Source organism: Chelmon rostratus, chromosome 10 (genome assembly GCF_017976325.1).
Source record: "Chelmon rostratus isolate fCheRos1 chromosome 10, fCheRos1.pri, whole genome shotgun sequence".
NCBI classification, from domain to species: Eukaryota; Metazoa; Chordata; class Actinopteri; order Chaetodontiformes; family Chaetodontidae; genus Chelmon; species Chelmon rostratus.
In genome coordinates this window covers 19,951,873-19,972,018 of record NC_055667.1, presented here as the reverse complement: position 1 = coordinate 19,972,018, position 20,146 = coordinate 19,951,873, and the positions used below count along the sequence as shown (strand labels likewise).

Here is a 20,146-nt window from a genome sequence, read left to right as displayed (position 1 = left end):
ACATAGACCAAGAAGTATGAAAAAATGAGGAATGAGAATCCCCAAACAATCTAATCTGTCCTTGAGTGCCCTCCTACTGCAGCATTGTTCTGTCAGAGCCAGATAAGTTGGGAGGCGCTGCAGTGAGTGAACAGAGGAGAGGAGAGAAAAGAGAAAATCAATGATAAGAGTCTCCACTTGCCACAGTAAAGGACTGAGGTGGGGTGGGGGGGTTACAGGCTGAGGCGGGTGGAGTTGGGGCAGACTTAAGGGGGTGGAGGGAAAGAGGGGTGGGATGCTGAGAGTCTGACTTGCATTGATCTCGGCGTGGGCAATTTTTTTTCATCTCCGCAACGACCAATCAAGAATATCGTAATGTCACAACACAGGAGCGTCTTCACTTTCTGTAATGTTCAAACACGCATTGTAATTCCGGGGCAAGTTCTCTCTGCGGCCGAGTAACGGGTGACAAAGAGAAAAGGAGCCCATTCTTCCAAGTCCAAGATAAGCAAATCCCTTTTCCCCCGATGATGACATGAGAATACTTTATGCTTAATGTGCAGACGTCCCATCAGATAGGTGTAATATATACAACCTCTTTGTCTTCCACCTCAGGTCACCCATCCAGGCCCTGCTTAATTCATTAAACGCTATCTTAAGTGGCTGAACTGATGGACTTCCATTATTCAAAACGTTTCAGAGCGAGTCCTCCAATACAATTACCTCTGAGCACTGGTATCTAAATTAAAGTTAAATATTTAGAAAATCTCCCTAAAGCTGCTGGAGGGATGGGGCTAGATGTTTTATGTGTTCATTTCCAAGATAAATCTGACTGCAAACAGATGAAGAAGAAAATAATTCGCTGTGGGTCTGTTCTGAATTTCCTGAGCGCTGTGGTGTTCTCTGTCCAAACATTCAGTGGTTAGAAAAGAAAGCATGCTTGTACATGCTCACATTCAAAATCTGAGACACACACACACAGAGAGAGACACATCAGGATCTGATGGTGGATTTCCAACAGCATTGAGACTCCTGTCACTATTTCAGGAGAGAATATGAAGGTGATCCAAGCATTTGGATGCAACAAGGCCTGTACTAGTCACAATATCAGTGAAGGAGGCGACGCTCACACTGGCTGAACCACTTGGCAAAAGAGGCCAATTCTGATACTCAGTAGAGTCTAAACCAGTGAATGTCAGATGGCGACCCGCAGGTTCACATCCGGGCCGCCAAAGCTTCCCATGCTCAGAACAAGAATGAATTCAGAAAATGTGTGCACAGACGTAACTCTGGAAGAGATCCAATCTGTCCTGAGAGTGATCGTTGATTAGCTTGCCAAACCCTAGCAACAAGCTAAGAAATCTGCAATTCAAAGTTCACCTGTTCTACAGAATCGGATTATTCTCCAACTCCGCCGTCTCTACTCTGTGGACCCACGATGAAACCCCTCGGCTTCTAGGCTGGCCATTCCCTGGCGCCGACAGCAGCAAACTGTCCATCCAGGAACTGTGAGAGGTAAGTCTGGACAAATGAGGACCCCTGGTCTAAGCCCTCTATACATGGAGGGTAATGAAAAAAAAATACTGGAAAAAATAACAGGGATCATTCATCAATCCGTTCCATCAATTATGCTAATTGCCATCCAGTTCCTTACTTGAGTCAGCTGGGTAGTTGTTGACAGCTTCATGTAGTAAGTTCATAAATTTTGCTTTGTTCACTGTGGCCGGACAAGGTTCAGGCTTTGGAATGGCTTAGGGGCACAGTCAATGTATAGATGAAAAGTACTCGCCTACACATTGGCACTAAGGTCAGCCTTTATCCCGGCTCTCCAAATAACTGTTCTGTCCTTGACTTTTCCTTCAGCTTTTTAAACTGGCAAAAACAGCAACAGCAAATGCAAGGTAGGCCGTCAACGCTCAGTTGTTGTCATCATCATTCTAAACAACTCCTCAAAGCTAGCTCATTGGCCTGGCTGGCCTGTTATGAAATTTTGGACAGGTATTCATGGGGATGACAATCGAGAGCTTGCACTTAATTGGTACCATTGTTGTGTTTACATATTTTTCATTATCTTTATGAACTTTTTTCATAGGTTATTTTCACCTTTATTGGACAAAGAACAACACAAACAGGAAGATGGGGGCGGTTGGGAGACATGCAAGGTTGTATGCGTGGCAGTTACATGGTATGCACGTGAGCACGTGGCTAACAAGGTGCTCCATGAGTGTTGCTTTTAAGTTACTATTCAGAGAAGCTCAAAGACTTGGTCATTTGTAATATTTTTAAAGCTTAGCTTCTAGTAGCGAAGTGCTGCTAAGGCACAGACCTCACATACAGGAAATAACTTGTTATTTCTGCAAAAAAGTAATAAGAAAATAACTTTCAAATGTTTTCATGTCTTTTCTTATATTTTGCATCAATTTGTGGAGAGGAGTATCAGTAAGTATCATTATGGATACCCATCCTTTGACATTCATAGTCCATAGGGGATGAAACCGACTGACCTCTGTGATCTTCTGACCTCTCCTCTAGCGCCACCATGAGGTTGACATTTGTAGTCTTTAGTGAAATGAAAGCAAAAGCAAGGACGTTTGATACAGACATTGATGGTCCACTCAGCTCACACTCAGGTTTAAAATTTCAGTTCCTATTTAATGTTGGTTTATGACAAAATACCTGCAATTCATGACATTTCCATCTGCCTCAACTGTACTATCCATCTATCTGTAACACATTCACACACACATGCAGAGAGACATGTTCTGTTAAGCGGAAGGAGTTTCTTTGTTTTTTGGCATAGATTAGTGCTTCAGCTGTGAGGAAAGGACAGCCCAATTTGTCAAGAGAGTGCATGGAGCTAATCACATCAAAGGAACTGCTACCCAGGCTAATATCAGCCCACGAGCAGGACGTCTGATTCATTAGTCTGCATCTGCGGGACAAATCACTTCTATGCTGACATACAAAAGCAACACACACGCAAGCAAGATCATCCCTGGTAAAACTTGCAAGGGGCTATTGACATGAGATAAACAGCGCCGTAAGTATTTGATTTGATGAATTCGATGTGACATCACATATAAGTTCGCGAATCGTTTTCTGTGCAGCGGCTCGCACCGTAAATCTCTGCATGGTAAAGCCGTGCTGCAATGCACACTGCACCAATCATGTGTATGCAAATGTGTGCATGCTTCAAAGAAAAATGGCTTTTTCCTCCGTGGCACAGTTCCATTTAGCCTCTCCCCTGCTCGGGTGGAAATATGGATCAAATGGATGAAAGATGTTTACACCTCTTCTCTATAAGAGGGAGAAGGCGTATATGAAGAATGTTCTGCATTCTTAGCTATAACAGAAGAGAGTTGTGCCCTTCAATGCAGTATCATTTGTCTCTATTTTCTCTGTCCAGTGGGTATCACATCCGACTCAGCATTTCCACACCCCTGATAAGACAAGCCCTCCTCTAGGGCTTTTGTTGCAAGAGGAGAGATTACAGTTAAGGTAGATCACCACAGCTATGCAAAATTCCAGACCAAAATGCTGCCAGTTGCTGGGTCGGAACCAAACCACTAAGATGCTTATTTACTTAACAGAGTCATTACACTGCAGCACATCAACCACAACTACTTAACAGTCAAAGCTAGCATCAGCCAGCATAAAGGTACTGGAAAGTGATTCTTACACGTCCTGTCAACTCAACGGTGGCCTTAATTTAAATAAAATGCCAACAATGCTTTTTACTGTGGCTGAACTGAGTGTGTGTACAGTGTTTACATTGCTGCATACCAAACAAGGTGATCATCAGTAATGAGGATGAGGATGTGTGAAGCTATACAAAGCCCCGCCGACTGACAGCAAATTCAAGCTCACACATGTTGCTTGTCACATGGCTGAGATGGTGTTACTACACTCCCCCTCTGTTCCATAAATCCTTTTCATCATCGATACCGACAACGTTGTTGTTGCGAGGTGCTGAAGCAAGTCTTTTATCGCCGTCCAACTCAGTGTCCTTATTCTGCTTTTCCATTTCATTGTGTTCTGCTCATCGCGTTTGGCGGGAGTGAAAACAAACTCTCAAGTTCAGTCTTCACCAACCAGCGCCTTCGATTTTACAAACACGTGCACTTGCACACAAACAGACATAGGCACACACTGGGATGTGTACAAAAACGAAGAACACATACCCTGATTCCAAACCTATTTTCTTAAAACACAACGGGAACTGTCAAATTGCTGTCGCTAAACTTTGTGATTTACCAAACTATGAATAATTTGTGCATAAATTAAGTGAAGGGATAATGAGAAATGCCACGCTTCTGTGATGAGAGGAAATGGAACGCAGCAGTGGCCAATCAACTCATGAAGATTGGAAATAGAATAGAATCAGCAACCTCACCTGACATAAGAAACACGCAGGGATTAAAAAAAAAAAAAAAAAAACCTGACTGGATAGTCAATAAGCTTTCATGGCTCTGGTGTCTGACCAGCTGTAAACGAAGGGGTAGAGGCGTCTGCGCGGGCATGGGGAGATGTGCCGCTAAAGATAAGATGCACTGCCTCCTTAGCAGGCTCTCGTACCTGGGGAGGGGGGTTCTGTTTCTCTGTTCTCTCTCGAGCTTTGAAGCTCTAATGCCTCTGATCTGTCATCTATCTCTTGCCTCCCATGCTGTCCAGCGCCCGTCTGCTCACGAGCAGGACAATGTGACAGCACTGCAGCCAGCGCACAGCGGGAAAGGTGGCCGGGCCTGTCTTTTGGAAAAGGCAGACTATGCTAATGCAAATTCATTAAAGAACTCAGTTCTGATGCGACAGTGAAATATTAGTTGGCTGCCGTGTAAGGCTTGTCATTTCGTCCGGATTACCCCTGCCGCAGCCGCCTGAAGCGTGTGCATTTATAAACAACAGAAATCAAACGTTTTACAGCTGGGTGGGCTGACGCTTTTCATTTAACGCTGGGCACTGCCAATGGGCTGCCAGCTACTTTATCGTGTGGAAGGTATTGGCCACAGCCTGAAGGATCAACAGTGGATCCAGATTTTGTTAGGTGGTGTAGCTGGTCAGCCAGCAGTGGTTCTCAGGTGCACCCAGTGAAGGCACCCAGACAATATCACAATAATCTCTTTTCGCTCCCGCGGCCCCTCTCTTTCTCCACCACAGCCCGCGGGTGTCTGCCTGGGAGGCACGACAGCCTGTGTCTCCCTCCGGTCTGTCTCTCTGCCACCGTGGCGAATCAATTCTTAATAAACCATCTGAAGGCTTCCTCTGCGATACCTTTCATTTCCCCTCCTCAAAGCTGCAGGGCAAATTAGCCTGCCAAGAGGATGAGAGGGAGCAAGCGGCAGAAGAAAGCGAGAGAGGGGAGCGGGGGGGAAAAAAAAAAGAACCAACACCTACAATTAAATTAACAAATCACTGTTCTTAATTAATCGGGGAATTACAAGTAGAACTGTGGGTTTGAGACGTGACTGACATGGCTAGCGCTCCCTGCATCTGCTTTTGTTAGTGCTGCTGGGGTGGGGAAGCGGAGAGAGGTAAAGGAGGAGAGGAAAGGCAGATGAAAGCTTAATACAAACTCTCCGCAGAGCCCCCTGAGCAGAATAGCGAGGCTGTTAGCTCTACTCCTCCTCCCCTCCTTTCTTTGGTTTCCTCTTCCTCCCACTCTCGTACATCCTCGTCATTCCTCCCTTACTTTGTTTCTCTCCCCTCCCACTCCAACTATTTCTATCCCTTGCCTATTACCCCTTATCCACTCCCTGCCCCTCTTCTCCCTCGCTACCTTTCTCTCGTTCAGAAACTTATGTTGGCTAATGAGGTGTGATTGACAGCTGGATTACACCATCAATTTGTAATCCTTTTATTCCTGTGTATGGGATAATCGCCCCCCCGGACCAGGGCCTTGCCTCCTGCCTCTAGGGACAGTCAACAATGTATGTGTGTGCTTGTGTGCGTGCACATATAAAAACCCATGCGTGTGCAATATTTAATTGTGTGTGACTAACCTTTCCAAAAGCCTAGGCAATAAAACATTCATTATCTCCACTGCACACTGAGGCCAACAATATGTCAATCATCATGCAAGACCACCAAGACTCTGCTACATAGTTCATAAACCTTTGAATGGTCCAGAGCGAATCCATCTTTCTGTCCAGTCGTAGCTTCGAGCAGAGAGAACTAGCCCATGTGCCTCCTCGCCAACCTGTCTGCAGCTCCTCAACCCTTTCTACCCCAGAGATGAGCAAACACTGTCTTCTCTTCTGAGTGTGGCTCCTCCAGCCCTCCTCCTCCGTCGCTCCTCCCTCCTTCCCCTTCCCTTCTTTCCTCCGCTCCCTCACAGGAGCTCGCTCCCTCAGCGGCCACAGGATTCACTTTGTTTTTGATCATTCTCAGATTCTACATTCTCCCAGGCCCAGAGGAGGAAAGCGGGGCCTTTTATTACCCTCGCTCTTTGCCTCTTCCTCTGATGTGCTGAAAAAGACAATAGACAGATCAGGAGAGGGAGAAGAAAGGGATTCTGGCCAGCGTACTTTTAAAAGTGTGTTGGTCCCAAGGCTTAAAAACTGCTGGTTTTCTAGCCTACATGTAGTCATGGTCTGACCAATAGTATTACAAGGCCTATTTAGCCTTACAGAAAGAGAAATGATGCAGTGTCACATACCAGTCTTCAGCATTCTGCAGAGAACCTGCCTCACAGTTGTAGAGAATATAGCAAAAGCATAATTACAGTACTCCACAGCAGTCATCCATTGTATTTTAGAACAAGTGTGCAGCTTTCAAATTGAAATGAACAACAGGTTACGTTATGAATATTCTGCAGGCCTCTGATTCTTCAGGTTCTCAGAAGAAGCAAATCCCACAAACATCAAGGCACGTAGTTAAATGCAACAACAAATTACTGTTCACACTCGGATTGTTCAAAATGTATTCTGCTAATTGTTTTGCACAACCAAATTGAACGTTTTTAGGCTTTTTTACAGCCCAGTATATTTGAAATGACAACACTGCAGTTGAAATCCAGTCTGTGGATTGCATTGTAGCCCTTAATTCAATAGTCATCATCAATTTATGAGTGCATGTATTCATTGCTTAATGGAGCGCAAAAGTTAAATGAGTATGTGCAAGTTATTAACACCCCATGACAACCGTTGCCACAGCTATGATGATCTGTCTATGCCTTTTTTTTCCAGTTTATTGAGAAAGAGGTGTACCACAGAGGTTCGCTCTTAAAATATGTGATTTCTTTTGAACATCCCTCGCTGCCTCCCACAACAACGAACAAGAATTTGGCCACCATCTACACTGACATATGTAGCTTGACAGATAATTAACCAGCAAAACAGACAAAAACAGCAACAGCAATTTGACAAGAGAAAAATGTGTTTTTAGTTTGGAAGTGACCGTTTCACTGTGACCTTGCTTCGAAAATTCAGATGCGTGCAGCATAGGTCCACAAGCTCAGCCTCCATATTAATGACAGCGATGTAGATTTTAAGTAGAAGCATCAGCTAGTGATCAAATAGCGGCCTCTTATGAAGCTTGCACAAACATACTGCCTGTAGCCTTTTCTGTGCTGCTGTGCTGATTGTTGGTACCAGCATGCTTTGCAACACCACACACAATATAAAGATGTCCACGCCCATACACACTCACACATAGAGATCTGTTAATGATTCGCAACAATATGTAATATTTTTAAGCATTGAACGATGGATTAAAGTTGATCACAATGGACCCTGAACTTTTGAAAAGTTTTTTTTTTTGCTGCCATGACACTAAATAATCAGTGCAGTGGAGAGTAAACTACATTAAGCAATATCATACTTGCCAAATAAGGACTCTTGACTCTTGTCATGTAGTGTTGAAACAAGGTCAGTTAATAATTAGTCAATCTACATCTAGTTTTTGGTTGTTTGAAGACAGCGTGGACTCAAAAACTTCAAAAATTTGAAGATCAATTTGTTCATCGGAAAAATATCTGGCAATTGCAGCCCAATGAGGTCTAATGAAGCTGTTATTAACTTTTATTTTGGTCCTCTAGGTCTAAACTTAATCGTCCTTGCAACCCACCCTGCAAAAATGTCCTTGAGCAACAATTCAACATTCAACCACAACCTCAAAAGGCCTAACGAGCCGGCGAACTCTGAGGGAGGATATAAAGTTTCCCCCTTTGGGGAAATCAATAAAGTCTGTCAAAAAAAAGCCACCGTCTATCTTGACATGAATCATTAGACACTGCTTGCAAAGACCAGAGCTCCTCTGGAAGCGGCTTTGTTGGCCCCGTATTAGTCTGCTGAATAACATAGGCCAACACACCACGGGACTCATCATTGTCTTCTGATTAATTAACATTACTGGCACTCTGTTTGTCGACCCCCGACTCCTCCATCCTTTTCTCCCTCTGTCCCTTGTGTTCCTGCACGGCTTCCTTGTTCCGAGGCGATGATTCGACTGTGTGCTGAACTTAAGAACTTAATGGGGAACATTCACAGGGAGTTCAGGACACAATTAGTGATTACCAGACAGCCATGTCTTCTGAGGGCTTCCATCCTTCGTTTCATCCTCCCTTAACAAAGACGAGGGATCTTCAAGCAAAAGGAATAGCATATGAGGCTGTAATGCTCTTGGATTTGTCCTGCCCACATTCTCAGAGAGATCACACACTTCTGCTGGTTGATTAGAAAAGTGTGAGAAATGGACAGAAGTCTCTTTAATTAACAATAACAATCTGATCTTAGTTTGGGGAACGGAGGCAGGGTGGAGATATAATTGAGGTCTGGGTTAGAGGTAAGAACGCTGAGCCGATGTTCATATTATTTCTTTATATCATTGTTATGAGGACTTTTCATAACAGCGGCTGTAAATGAGCTTTTATTCCGCTTCTCTTTAATTATTTTTTGCTACAAGAAACTAGAGTTAGGAGTTTTGAGGAGAAGAGGAGAATTATCCATCTGAGCTCATGCATTTTTAATTTGCTTTCTATTCTTAAACGGTAATAGAAATTGAAAGTTGAAATAGTAAGACCAAAAAAAAAAAAAAAGAAAGAAACAGCAAAATGGTGTCACCATGTCTCTTCCGCAACCTCCGACTGTCTTTATTGCAGCACACCAACAAAATATAAACTAATGGAGCCGGGAAAGCTGATTCATCACTTTATTGGTTGCCTTCACAGTGGCGTTATTTCTAATTTAATCAATTAGGCTATAATTAAAATGCTGCCGTAGACAAACAGAGGCAGTGGAGGAGTTAGGAGTGAGTGGGCAGGAGGAGGACCCCGCAGTGTTTGGGCCCAGGCCAAAGCTATACTGGAGTAGTGGGCGGCCTGCAGGAGGGGAATCTGGATCCAATTTGTTTTAGAGTGCCATAATGGGTTTTCGTGTTTCTTTGTCTCGTCTATGTGTGTGTTTGCATGAATGTAAAATAACAGCCAGCAGCACCGTATATGATAATGTGCTTGCTGCTTTAGGAGACAGAGCCTTATCTTATACTTCCTTTTCAGCCCTGTTGAGAGGAAAGTCTCTCTCCCTCCACTCCACCCTCTATTTCACCCTCCTTCTGACGGTAGCCTAGCTGAAGGACATGGTCAGTGTGACTCTCGAGCAAAGAGGAAACGGCCTTGTAGGCTTATCGTTATCCTGCTGGTGTAATCCCTGTCCACCACGTCCCAGCTAAAGAACAGCCCTGGGAGCGCCTTGCATCGGTCTTGCTCCTCGCAACAAACTATTTTAGCAAAGACAGCAGGGACACCTTACAACAGCCGCTGTGGAGTCTTAATCTGACACCACCAACCAAAAAAACAAAACAAAACAAAAAAAATCCTAACCTCCGACAAAATGTGCATGTGTGTGTTTGTGTGTGTGTGTATGAGAGACGGAGAGGGAGAGGGAGAGGGAGAGGTGGTGGTGGTGTCCCCTTGTCATCTTACAGCCTTCACAGCCCATACAGACCATCTGTGCATTAAAGAGCCGGAGTCCAAGCAAAGTATTTAAACGGGTTTAATGTCTTCAGGAGGGCCATAACCTTGGTCCTGTAAGACCCCAGAAGGCCCATCATACCAAGGCAGGAGGTCTCTTAATGTACCAAGCAGATGACAAGGATGCAGAGTTCACACACACACACCGCAGAGTAACTCAATCTGCAGGAAGTCTCCCACATTTGTTCATCCACTCTTCTCTTCCCTCCCTCCCCGTCTCCTTTGTCCCTGCTCTCAAAACAAAGGGAGAAGATGTCAAAAATCTCATTAAAAAATAATGGCCTCCACCTGCTTTCTTTCTTTTCTCATTCTCTCCTGCTTGCCTTTCTAATGACCATCTTGGAAAAACCTGGAGGATACCCGCCATGCACAGAGTGCCAGACGACTACCTCGGTGCACGCAGCACATTCGACCACAGTATGCACACCCAAAAGTACATAACTGTTTCTGCAGCATAGGTTCCCAAGCCTAAAGGTATTAATCAAAAGGAACTCCTGCAGGTGTAACGTCTGCCCCCTTTGCTTATCTCATAAACCACTCATGTCTAGACCTTAACAGGGAAAGAAACGTGTAACCATGTGCCTAAATCATCTATATGAGCCTCTCTGGAAAATCCTCACACAATTCTTTACAACAGGTGAACACATACATCAGGCCTGAGGTTACACGTTAAGTAAATACGTGTCAATCGTAACAGCTCCCTGGGGTCAGATTAGCCTTTGGCCTGAGGAGCATAAACCGGCACTTCAGTACGTTTGTAGTGTCTTCACGAGACATCCAACAAATGTCAGCCTCATGCGTTTCTGTAATTAATAAGCATGGAAAACGGATGTGTCTGCGCCTGTCTCCATGACTGAATACCCTCACAAAAATTAGCCATAAACCATGTAATATTTCAAACAGATGGCGGAGAGAGAGTAAGGATTTATGTTGTTATTTTGCATTATAACAGAGATGAGATGGTTATACAGGAGGGGGTTGCTGAGACAAAACATGAATGATTCAGAACAACGAAAACAGAGAATCAAAGAGAGATAGGACTTCGCAAAAGATTAGAAAAAAGTAAAACGTCGTGATCCAAAACTAATAATGAGAGAACACAATGAGAGTGATTTAGGCAGAAACGGAAAGAAACAAAGGAGGCTATATTCCAACAATGTCTAATCTCCATGAGGACGCCTGTCTACTATCGACCCAGATAACACTGCAGGCTGTGTATCATGAGATTTGGGGCAAAAGGTAAACAGGAAATCAAAACAATCTAATTCTGTTTGAGGTTGAAGGGAAAGAGAAAATTGATGTGTTGTCCGTCCCTGTGTAGCGTGTGAAAAGAAATAGCATCCTTTATTCAGGCTCCCGTGAGTCACCCCTTCGAAGCTGACTTCTGTCCCCACATCACCAGCACTCTGAACCACTGAATTGTGTGTGTGGTGTGTGTGTGTCAGCTCTGATTTTGGGTAGAGGGGAAAGTAATTTCACTCTAATTCTTGGTCTATTATTAATATCTAGCAGAGGAGGGGGCAGAGGATCCTGTAAGGTTACTTGATATTGAGCCATTTTTCCTATGAAAACACTTCTGTGGATTAAACTGGGGGTGAAAGTGATACTTACTGTATATCAACTGCTGCGCTCCAAGTTGCAAAATGATGTTCAGAATACAAAGCCTGAAGCGAAGTAACAGGCTGGCTATTGGATTTTGAAAAATTCCTCACAGGAAAGCTTCACCAACCAAGGCAAGTGAGACTCATCACCCGGGGCCTTCTGGATGCCCGCTGGAGGAGATTTTTGGAAATATTATCCTGGAGAAGAATTACAGCTCTGAACAATTTGCTTTATTCAAAATGCAAAGCTCTCTCATCCATTTCTCCTGGTTTCTGGTTATCCTTCTAGTAGGCAACAGCCAGAAAATGCTCTGAAAATGATAGAAACAAGGTGCCACTGAAAGGAGAGAAAGGATCTGGGTCAGACAGGCAAGGCATTGATTTAAATGCCATCAACTGCACGGTGAATCTCTTCTGAATAGCAGCATATAAAGACGCTGCCATAGACACAAAGTGTGTGATTACGCACACGTGTGTTTGTGTAAGAGGGTTAGAGAATGTGTGTGTGTGTAGGGTGGAAGAGAAAGAGTGTTTACAGTGAATCAATAGCAAGCAAGTGTTGTTACAAGGGTTCAAGACAGAAATTGTCACCTTAATACAGACATGCACGCCATTCATTGTGGCTGATGAGTTACTGGAGGCATTGGATTTTTAAAATAGAGCCAGGCATCTATAGAGTTTCAAAAAGCACAGTGACGTCTACAGAGAAAATCTCCTGTTCCCTTTGAGAAGCTGCACTGTGGACGTCAGCATTGTCACAGCTCAGGTACTGACGTGACCAAAAGAAGCAAATGCACACATCAGAATTTACCAAATCCCCCTTACCTCGCTCTCTCTTTATCTCGCTCTCTCTCACACACAAACACACACACATGCTTACACAAACACAACCGCAGTCACACACACAGAAAGTGAGGGCCGCCCAAAACCACCAGTAACCCAAACAAAGTCCAAGGTCAGCAGAGTGGGCTCACTGAGCTGAAACCACCAACCCTGGCTTTCATTACCAGGAACAGAATCAGCAGAGGGATGCAGGGACACATGAGATGAGGTTACGTTAGCCGGCTCTGTTTATCTCAGTGAGTCTGGCTGGGGCCCAACTCATACTCTCTCGACTGTGGGATACAAAACACCCCAAACATCGTAACAGCATCTAAATATCAAACCTTCAAATTATTTTAACAACCGAGTGCTTTTCTGCGCCGCTGAAACGGACTCTGACAAAACAGAAATTTTGCTACACAGATTTTACAGCAGAGGAAACTGTTTTGTTTTTTTTTTCCTAGTGCGTGTGTGTGTGTGTGTGTGTGTGTATCAGTCATTCAGTGCGTAATGTTAACCAGGCCTGGCGGAGCTCTACCTCTAATGATGCCCAGAGTGTGTGAGTGGTAAAGAAGCTGTCATAGCTCTAATGAAAACCAGGCGTAAAAGACAGCAGGCATCCTCAGCACTGACTGTGTCGTACATACAGTACATGTACGTATATTACCCAGAGACACACACACACACCTCTCACCCTTAAACCCATCATCTCACCTCCTAAACCCCTGCTGTTCGTCTGATGTTTATATTACAGATTGTTTTAGGGAATTTAAAATAGCAGTTAAGTTGCTGGTATAATATAAATAACACCAACATGATCAATAATCAGTGCTTTAAAAATTTGCAAGTCCAATGTGAAAACAGCCAGTTAACATCCACCTTGCAATCCAACTGAATAGTGCACCAACACAAACTAAGCAGTGTCCTGTTTTTATGTGTTTCAGCCATTAACTTTGGTAACTGGCAGGGGTTTCCACATAAATAGAGAGCTAATCAATTCTCTCATGCAGGTTGTTAGAATTTATACTAACAAATGTTTATTGGACAGGCTGTGTTAATCAATGAAAACGCCATGTTGGCCTGAACACCCAGAATTTTTAGGAAGTGATCTAAATACTGCGCATTAAAGGAGGATTAATCAAAAACAAAGTCGTGGAAAGCAGAAAATGACTCATGAGAAGGAGGAAAATAAGGAATGACTCAACTAATGGAGAAGCTGAAGAAATTATGGGAAAAAGTAAATCTGCAATGTGGCAAATGCTCAGCTTTAGCTTTGTTTTTTTTCAAATTTGCTCTTTTACATTTTAGGCATTTTGATACTTCAGAGTGACTCAAAATGATAAAATGTGAAATGTTACACCCTCCTCCCCCCTGCTGACCTCCTGTCTAGACCAGGCATCCTCCCCATCATGGCCAAGGTCCTAGTTCTGTCCTTCCCATTATTCCCCAGTGGCTAACATGAATATATATATATATGTTTGTGTGTGTATGTGTGTGTGTGAGTGGGCGTGTGCATGAGTGGGTGTCATTATTCCTGACCCCCATCTGACGGTTTTGGGTTAAACAATGTTATTATTAAAGCCTTTCCAGAGTAGCTTCCTGCCTCCCTCCACTGACACCCTTACCAACTATAAATCAACTGCCTGAGCCCTGTAAATCACATACGCTGTATGTGTGTGTGTGTGTGTGTGTGTGTGTCTGGCCGCTGCAGCTGTGCTCTCAGACGCACATGAAGACGACACTGCAGCTGTGAGTGTGTCGCGGCAAAGACGAGCACATGTTACTTTTGCGAGATCCTTTCAAACAGCACGGAGAAAACAAATGATAAATGTTAAATTAAAGCATATGCTTTGAATGTGACTGGAGGGAATACTGTAAATGAATTACAAGTCTGCATGCTTTATGAGTGGAGACGGTTCATTTGGCCTGATAACACAGCAGTGTTTGCAGCTGACTTTTGTGTGGCTCGCGTTATAAAAAAAATAACTAAGGGTACAGTAAAATCACAGTAAAGCATCTATTGTCTGTGTTAAATTGAATTCCTAAGACTAAAAACAACCCTGTTAGACCACTAAAGATTAGTTTCTGTCTGAAAGGAGACACAGAGACAATTTCATCTCCCCGAGACCCAACCAGATAAATAATGCTCTCTGAAATAAATGGCTCCTGTGCAGTAGTGATGGCTCATTCTGTGATTGTTTGTGATTGTGTTGACACCCCCTGCTGGGCTGAAGACATCACTACCGCACAGAGAGCAAGCTCACTACCGGCTACAATGTCCCGTATCCAATCTCACATCCAGCCAGGCTACAATATACTGAAGTTAATGAAACACTAAAATCAAGCTGATGCCTTCTCCAGACTTATATCACGACACCAAAGGACAAACACAAATATAGACACAAGAGAGAAAACAACCAAAAAAATAATATACTGCACCCTATTGTACTGTATATCCTTTGCCTAAAATGCCTGTGTGTGTCTGTGGGCACGCACACACTGAAGAGAGAGAGTCTAGACGGCTGTGTCCCCGCCAGGTCTCTCCCTGCTAAGGAGAGTGAGAAATATATACTGTGCAGCTGCCGAAGACACGGTCGACCCACAAAAGAGCTATTGTGCGCCTACAGCAAAACAATACAGCTTAGCTGAGCTATGAGAAAAAAACCATTGGGATCAATAGAGAATTGCAATTAGCCCACATTGGCAGGAGCAGTGCCAGATTAGACACAGGATGTCGATTCCATTTCCTGCACTATCGGGCCCTCAAACTTGGTTGGCTCGCTGTGTAATTGGAGCAACACACACACAACTTGCTAAAATGTCGCGGTGTGAAGGTGACGGTACATAATATTACAGTGATGAAGACCGTAATCATAGTAGTGATGCTGAAGAGGTTGAACAATGTTGGAAAACGTAATCTAGCACACGTACCCAAAAGAGTGACAGAGGGCATTTATCATGTCCAAGCATGCTTTTGCTTAAAAAAAAACAAAAAACATCAGAACGTTTTTGTGTGGTGTTTCGTCTGAAGCCCTGATTCACTACGGTGCGAGATCACGTTACACCAGCGACACGACGGCCCGGCACTGAAGCTGCTGCTGATCAGATCATTTCTCTAATTCACAGCTGAAGTTGTTTTCAGGCACCCTCAGCTTTAACGCACGACTCAATTTCCAGAATTCAATCTTTTACCTTGTCTGAGATTTCTACCAATTTTCCAGATGCATAGGTGCTATACTTGACTAATCTGAATTACATGCATGGCCTGGCATTGAAAGAAAACTCATCAGTGCATGCATTTTCTTTCAGCGGCCTTAATGCAGACTGGGAGAGGGGGGGGGCAATTTTACTGACACTGTAAATATTTTTGACCAAACATCAAAGATCAGGCTCGGCAGTTAAAGGTCCTACCTTTAAGTATGCCCTGGCCTTGCAGTACATCCCTTGAAATCAGCACAGAGTAGAAGCTTTGTGAGAAGCCAGCTTGGCAGGGACCTTTGGAAGCGAGCTCCCCATTATTCCTCTGGAAGGAAGAGAATACAATGTAAGACATTGATAAACATGGATTCCATTGATTTCTTGCTTCTCTTTGGCCTCGGGCCTCGAGCCTCGCAGGAAAGCAGCATATAGCACAGCAGTTAGCTGAAATATATTCAACAAGTTCATCAGCTGCACACTTCTGGGCAGGCACACTGCTGATGAAACACTGTTTAATTGCTGTCCGACATTGTCTGATAAAATGTGCTGTGTGACTCGCTCCAAAAAAAACTGTGAGGAAATAAGCACTGGGGTTTTATAAGTATGGTGTTTGAGGTTAAGTGAGGCACACAAAAAGAAAACTGCATGAATGCAGCAGAATTTTCTCAGCGGGTCTTACACTAGCAGAGGTCCAGAGAGCTGAGGGGGGGACAGATCAGTGCAGTGCGTGTGCGAGAGAGAGAGACTGAGTGTGTGTTTACTCAAACGGTCTGCAGAAAACTTTGCACCCAACATTTGGTGCTCGAGGCAGGTTAAATTGAACGATCTGACCCACTACCGTGCGTGTGCCGCGCGCGCACGCACCGGTGCCAACGCTGGAGCCAGGATGAGGAAAGGGCCACAAAGCACGAGGTCCTCCCGTCTTCGGAGGGAATAACGCCGGAGTAAAATGTCTTTCTGCCACCCTGCTTCATTTTCTGAGCAGAAGAGCAACGGCTTGAGTCACAAAAGCGGCAGAGAGAAAGATTTAGCAGAGCTGCTCGATGCGCCGCTCAGAGGAGCCCACAGGCGCCGACTTAACTCAGCTTCTATTGATTAAACGACGAGAACAGGTTGAGCTGCACCTTCCAACTATAAGTAAAGTTAAACTGAATGCAGCGCATTGCTTTTTGATCGCCGGAGCCTCACAGAGGAAGTTGCAGCTAAAATAAAGGAAACGGCTGCATCAGTCTGATAAAGAATAAAGCCATCACCCTCGGCGGTTAAACTGTGCAGTCATTTTAACTTGTGTAGGATATTGCAGCCCCGCGCTGAACCCGCGGCGAGCCAGAGATTTAACCTGACGATGATCACAGCGGACAACACCGGATCGTTAACTCTTACTTTCTACTTTATATTTTTTTTCCTCTCCCGTGGTGAAATTCATTAGGGAACCAATTATCTTACTTGTAGGGAAATAACGACCGGCGCTGCGCTGCTGCAGCAGCACGCTGGACCGACACTGGACTCCATCCGACTACATGACTTTATCCAAGCTCATGCGCTACTGCTCTCGCCGCCTGCACGCTGAGCCGCTGCGCCTCGCACTCTCACAACTCCTCCACACAGAACGAGCCGTGCGACCAAAAAAACCAAAATGACAAATCTCACCCAGAACGTGTCAAGAAGAAGGGCTGCTGTCAGGACCAGAGCGAAGTCAGTTCTCATCGTGGCGAGCGAGCGAGCCAGGGCTGCCTGGACGAGGAACCAGAAAGAGGGTCGATTCGCAGTTCTTCTCCAGTAATTGTGTAATCCCCCTCTCCTCGGTCGCACTGTTCGTTACGTCCCTCCTTGCGCTCCGCGAGTGTGCTGCAGCTCTGCCCCGAGTTTCCCCGGCTCTCTCATCTGCAGGTGAGCGCTCCGCTCAGCACCAAGGCGCAGCCAGCGTCACTCTCCAACCCCTCCTATCACCCGGTGCAGGAAAACTCCACACACGCACTTAAAGAAACACTCGTTGGAGCTTTGGATCAAACAACCACACCTCTGACGTCTCTCCGAGGACCCCGATGTTTTAATCCCTCTCCTATGGCGACCCGAGGGGCTTGGCAGTTTTTATGGTTGCGCATGAAAGCGTCTGGAAACCGCGTTTCGAGTCTTCGTGCACAAATGCATGGCGAACACATTAACCATTAGAAACTTCCAACGCCGCATTACAAGCATGTCGCCTCAGCGTCTGATATGCACCTTAATAGATTTGGAGAGTTAACTCACAGACTTTAATGTCTGCTTTCCATTAGGAAGATTTAAAAAAAACCTGTAAGGTTAAATTTAGACGCCACAGAGACTGCAGGTAGACCACATGACCTGCAGGTGATCAGCACAAGTGACAAACACTTAGGAAAGCGCGCTATAATCCCCACCCCTCCTGTATACTTTATCACTGAGAGACTAGTTACTTAATTCTGAATGGCAAAAAAAAAAAAAAAAAAAAAAAAAATCCTAACAGCAGCTCATCACATTGATGCGTTCTTAAGCTTGTCCCTGTATGATAACGCCATAAGATGAAATAACATCAGTGGATTTTGAGGTATATAATATTGGATGGACTTTTTTTTATTATAAGTTATTTAAATAGGACATGAATACAGAGCTAGATGTTGATGTTGACGCTGTTTTGATGGGAGCTTTTGTATCCACTGACAGGCCTTGATCATTTTGATGGCGTTCTTTAACCAAGCCGCAGCAGTGTTGTTGTCATGAATGGACTGGAATGGATGATCACACAGGCTTGCCTCACTGGCTCCCACTTCATGAACTCAATGCATACTCAGCCTACTGTTTTCGACAAGTCTAATGCTGTCTCTCAGACTGTAAAAGAGGAATTTCATCAAAAGAAAAGCTGAAGGTCAGTTCTAAAGGTTTTCGATGTGAATCCCAGTGCCTCTCACAAAACCGATCATAGCTGAGCTCCCTTTGCCAAAACATTGTTTTTGGACTAAAAAGGGTTGACGAGGCCATGTCCGAGTATCAAGTTGCATCTGTGTTAATGCAGTTCAATGCTACCTCTTGCTGTTCGCAGCTCGAGTGCTTGAACAGGGTCCTGTGGCGACATAAAACCTTTCCCTGTGCAAAAGCACAGAATAATACGGAGGTTGCCCCGTCTGTGTGGCCTTTTGAGCTACTAATGACCTTTATACTCTGCCGCCTCTGATTGGCAGACTGGCCTCCATATCTGCTTAGTGAGCCAATGGGCTCTAATCCTATCAAAAAGAGTATGACTCTGCATTAGTGGGCGGCTGCTCAGCCAATTTCCTCTGTGTGACATCCAGGCATTTTACCACCTCTCTATATCCCAGTCCCTCGGCCCCAAGGATGAGCTGCAAACCTCCCATCCGCAGGCCTTTTTATTCCTGATAGGCTCTGTGACATGGTTATGATTTTTGTCCTGTTAAATGCTGTGAGTGGCAGGTCTTCCTCTGTCTATCTGTCTGGAGTGTGTGTGTGTGTGTGTGTGTGTGTGGCCCAGAGTAGGTTTCAATATGTCTTTCACCAGTCAGAACTTGATACTGAACCATATTGCAAAATCCCAAATTACATTCTGATTTATTCCAGTGATTTATTCCTACAATATCCGTACTTTGCAGCTCAGTGTGGTTAGTTGAGATTCAACTTGGTCAAGTCTTGAGAAAGTTTGTGATAATGGCAAATGCTGATGTAGGGATACAATACGGTAAAGAACAGGGAAAGGAGGGTGGTCGTGGTTTAAAAAATTGATTTTTTTTTGTTAGGCATGAGGATATTTGCACCGAGCTGAGCCGTGAGCAACTGCAACTACTCAAGCCGTGCTGGCACAGTGCGAGTGGTTTACAGAGGACAGCAGATAAAAGGCGTTGTTTACCTTGATGATGCGTTGGAGATGTGCTGGTTCACACATGCCACAGTACGGCCCGTCATCTGCATCTCTTCATCCACCGGCTCACTGTTCCACTGTTCTCTCCCCTGCAATATTAAGAAAAAAATCCACTGAAACTTAAGAACTGAGCTGAACTGAACCACTAAATTGGTGAGAAATATATTGCATTTCCTACACCTGCTTGACAACAAAAGCTTCCTGCTGGTTCCCGGTGGAGAACAGCAACAGCAGGAACTATTCACTGTTGTTCCTCCACTAGCTTACTGTTTGCTGGACACATAATGGACACACTATTATCACTTTGCTTTGCTTTGCTGATTCAAAGTGTTTCCATAAGTTCAATGCAGAAGTTTGTAGTCACTCACTATAATCAGTTCACTTTAGGCATATACAATAGCGTTAACAAAATTACAAGGTCAATAACTCAACAGCCATGCATTTGCAACAGAGCTATCACTTTTGAAGCTTTAGCGGTCTTTCAGTAAGCTTTTAACCATGCAGTAGATATTGTTAATTGTAGCTGAGCTGACAATGGTGCTCTGAGTTACCTGTGAGGAAGGCTCCACTGATAACAGCTACTGATTCGTTCAGTAATAACAGTTGGAGATCTTGTGTTAAAGCGCAACACTTAACAATAGGGGACACAAAATTTTGATTAGTTACCAGGGAGGAAATGAGGAACGAATGTCC

The 20,146-nt window shown here is 44.4% G+C and overlaps 1 protein-coding gene across 1 annotated transcript in view; it reads right to left on the bottom strand.

The window, feature by feature from the left end:
* Positions 1-17,348, bottom strand: part of LOC121613245 (cadherin-4-like) — a 231,842-nt gene extending 214,494 nt beyond the window's left edge. Inside the window, exons 1-2 of the mRNA XM_041946572.1 lie at positions 17,215-17,348; positions 15,778-15,889 (exon numbers count right to left, since the gene is read on the bottom strand). Coding sequence (XP_041802506.1) covers positions 15,778-15,889; positions 17,215-17,271 — 169 coding nt within the window. The 5' untranslated portion in view covers positions 17,272-17,348. The remainder of the gene's footprint in view (positions 1-15,777; positions 15,890-17,214) is intronic.
* Between the last annotated feature and the right edge of the window lie 2,798 nt (positions 17,349-20,146).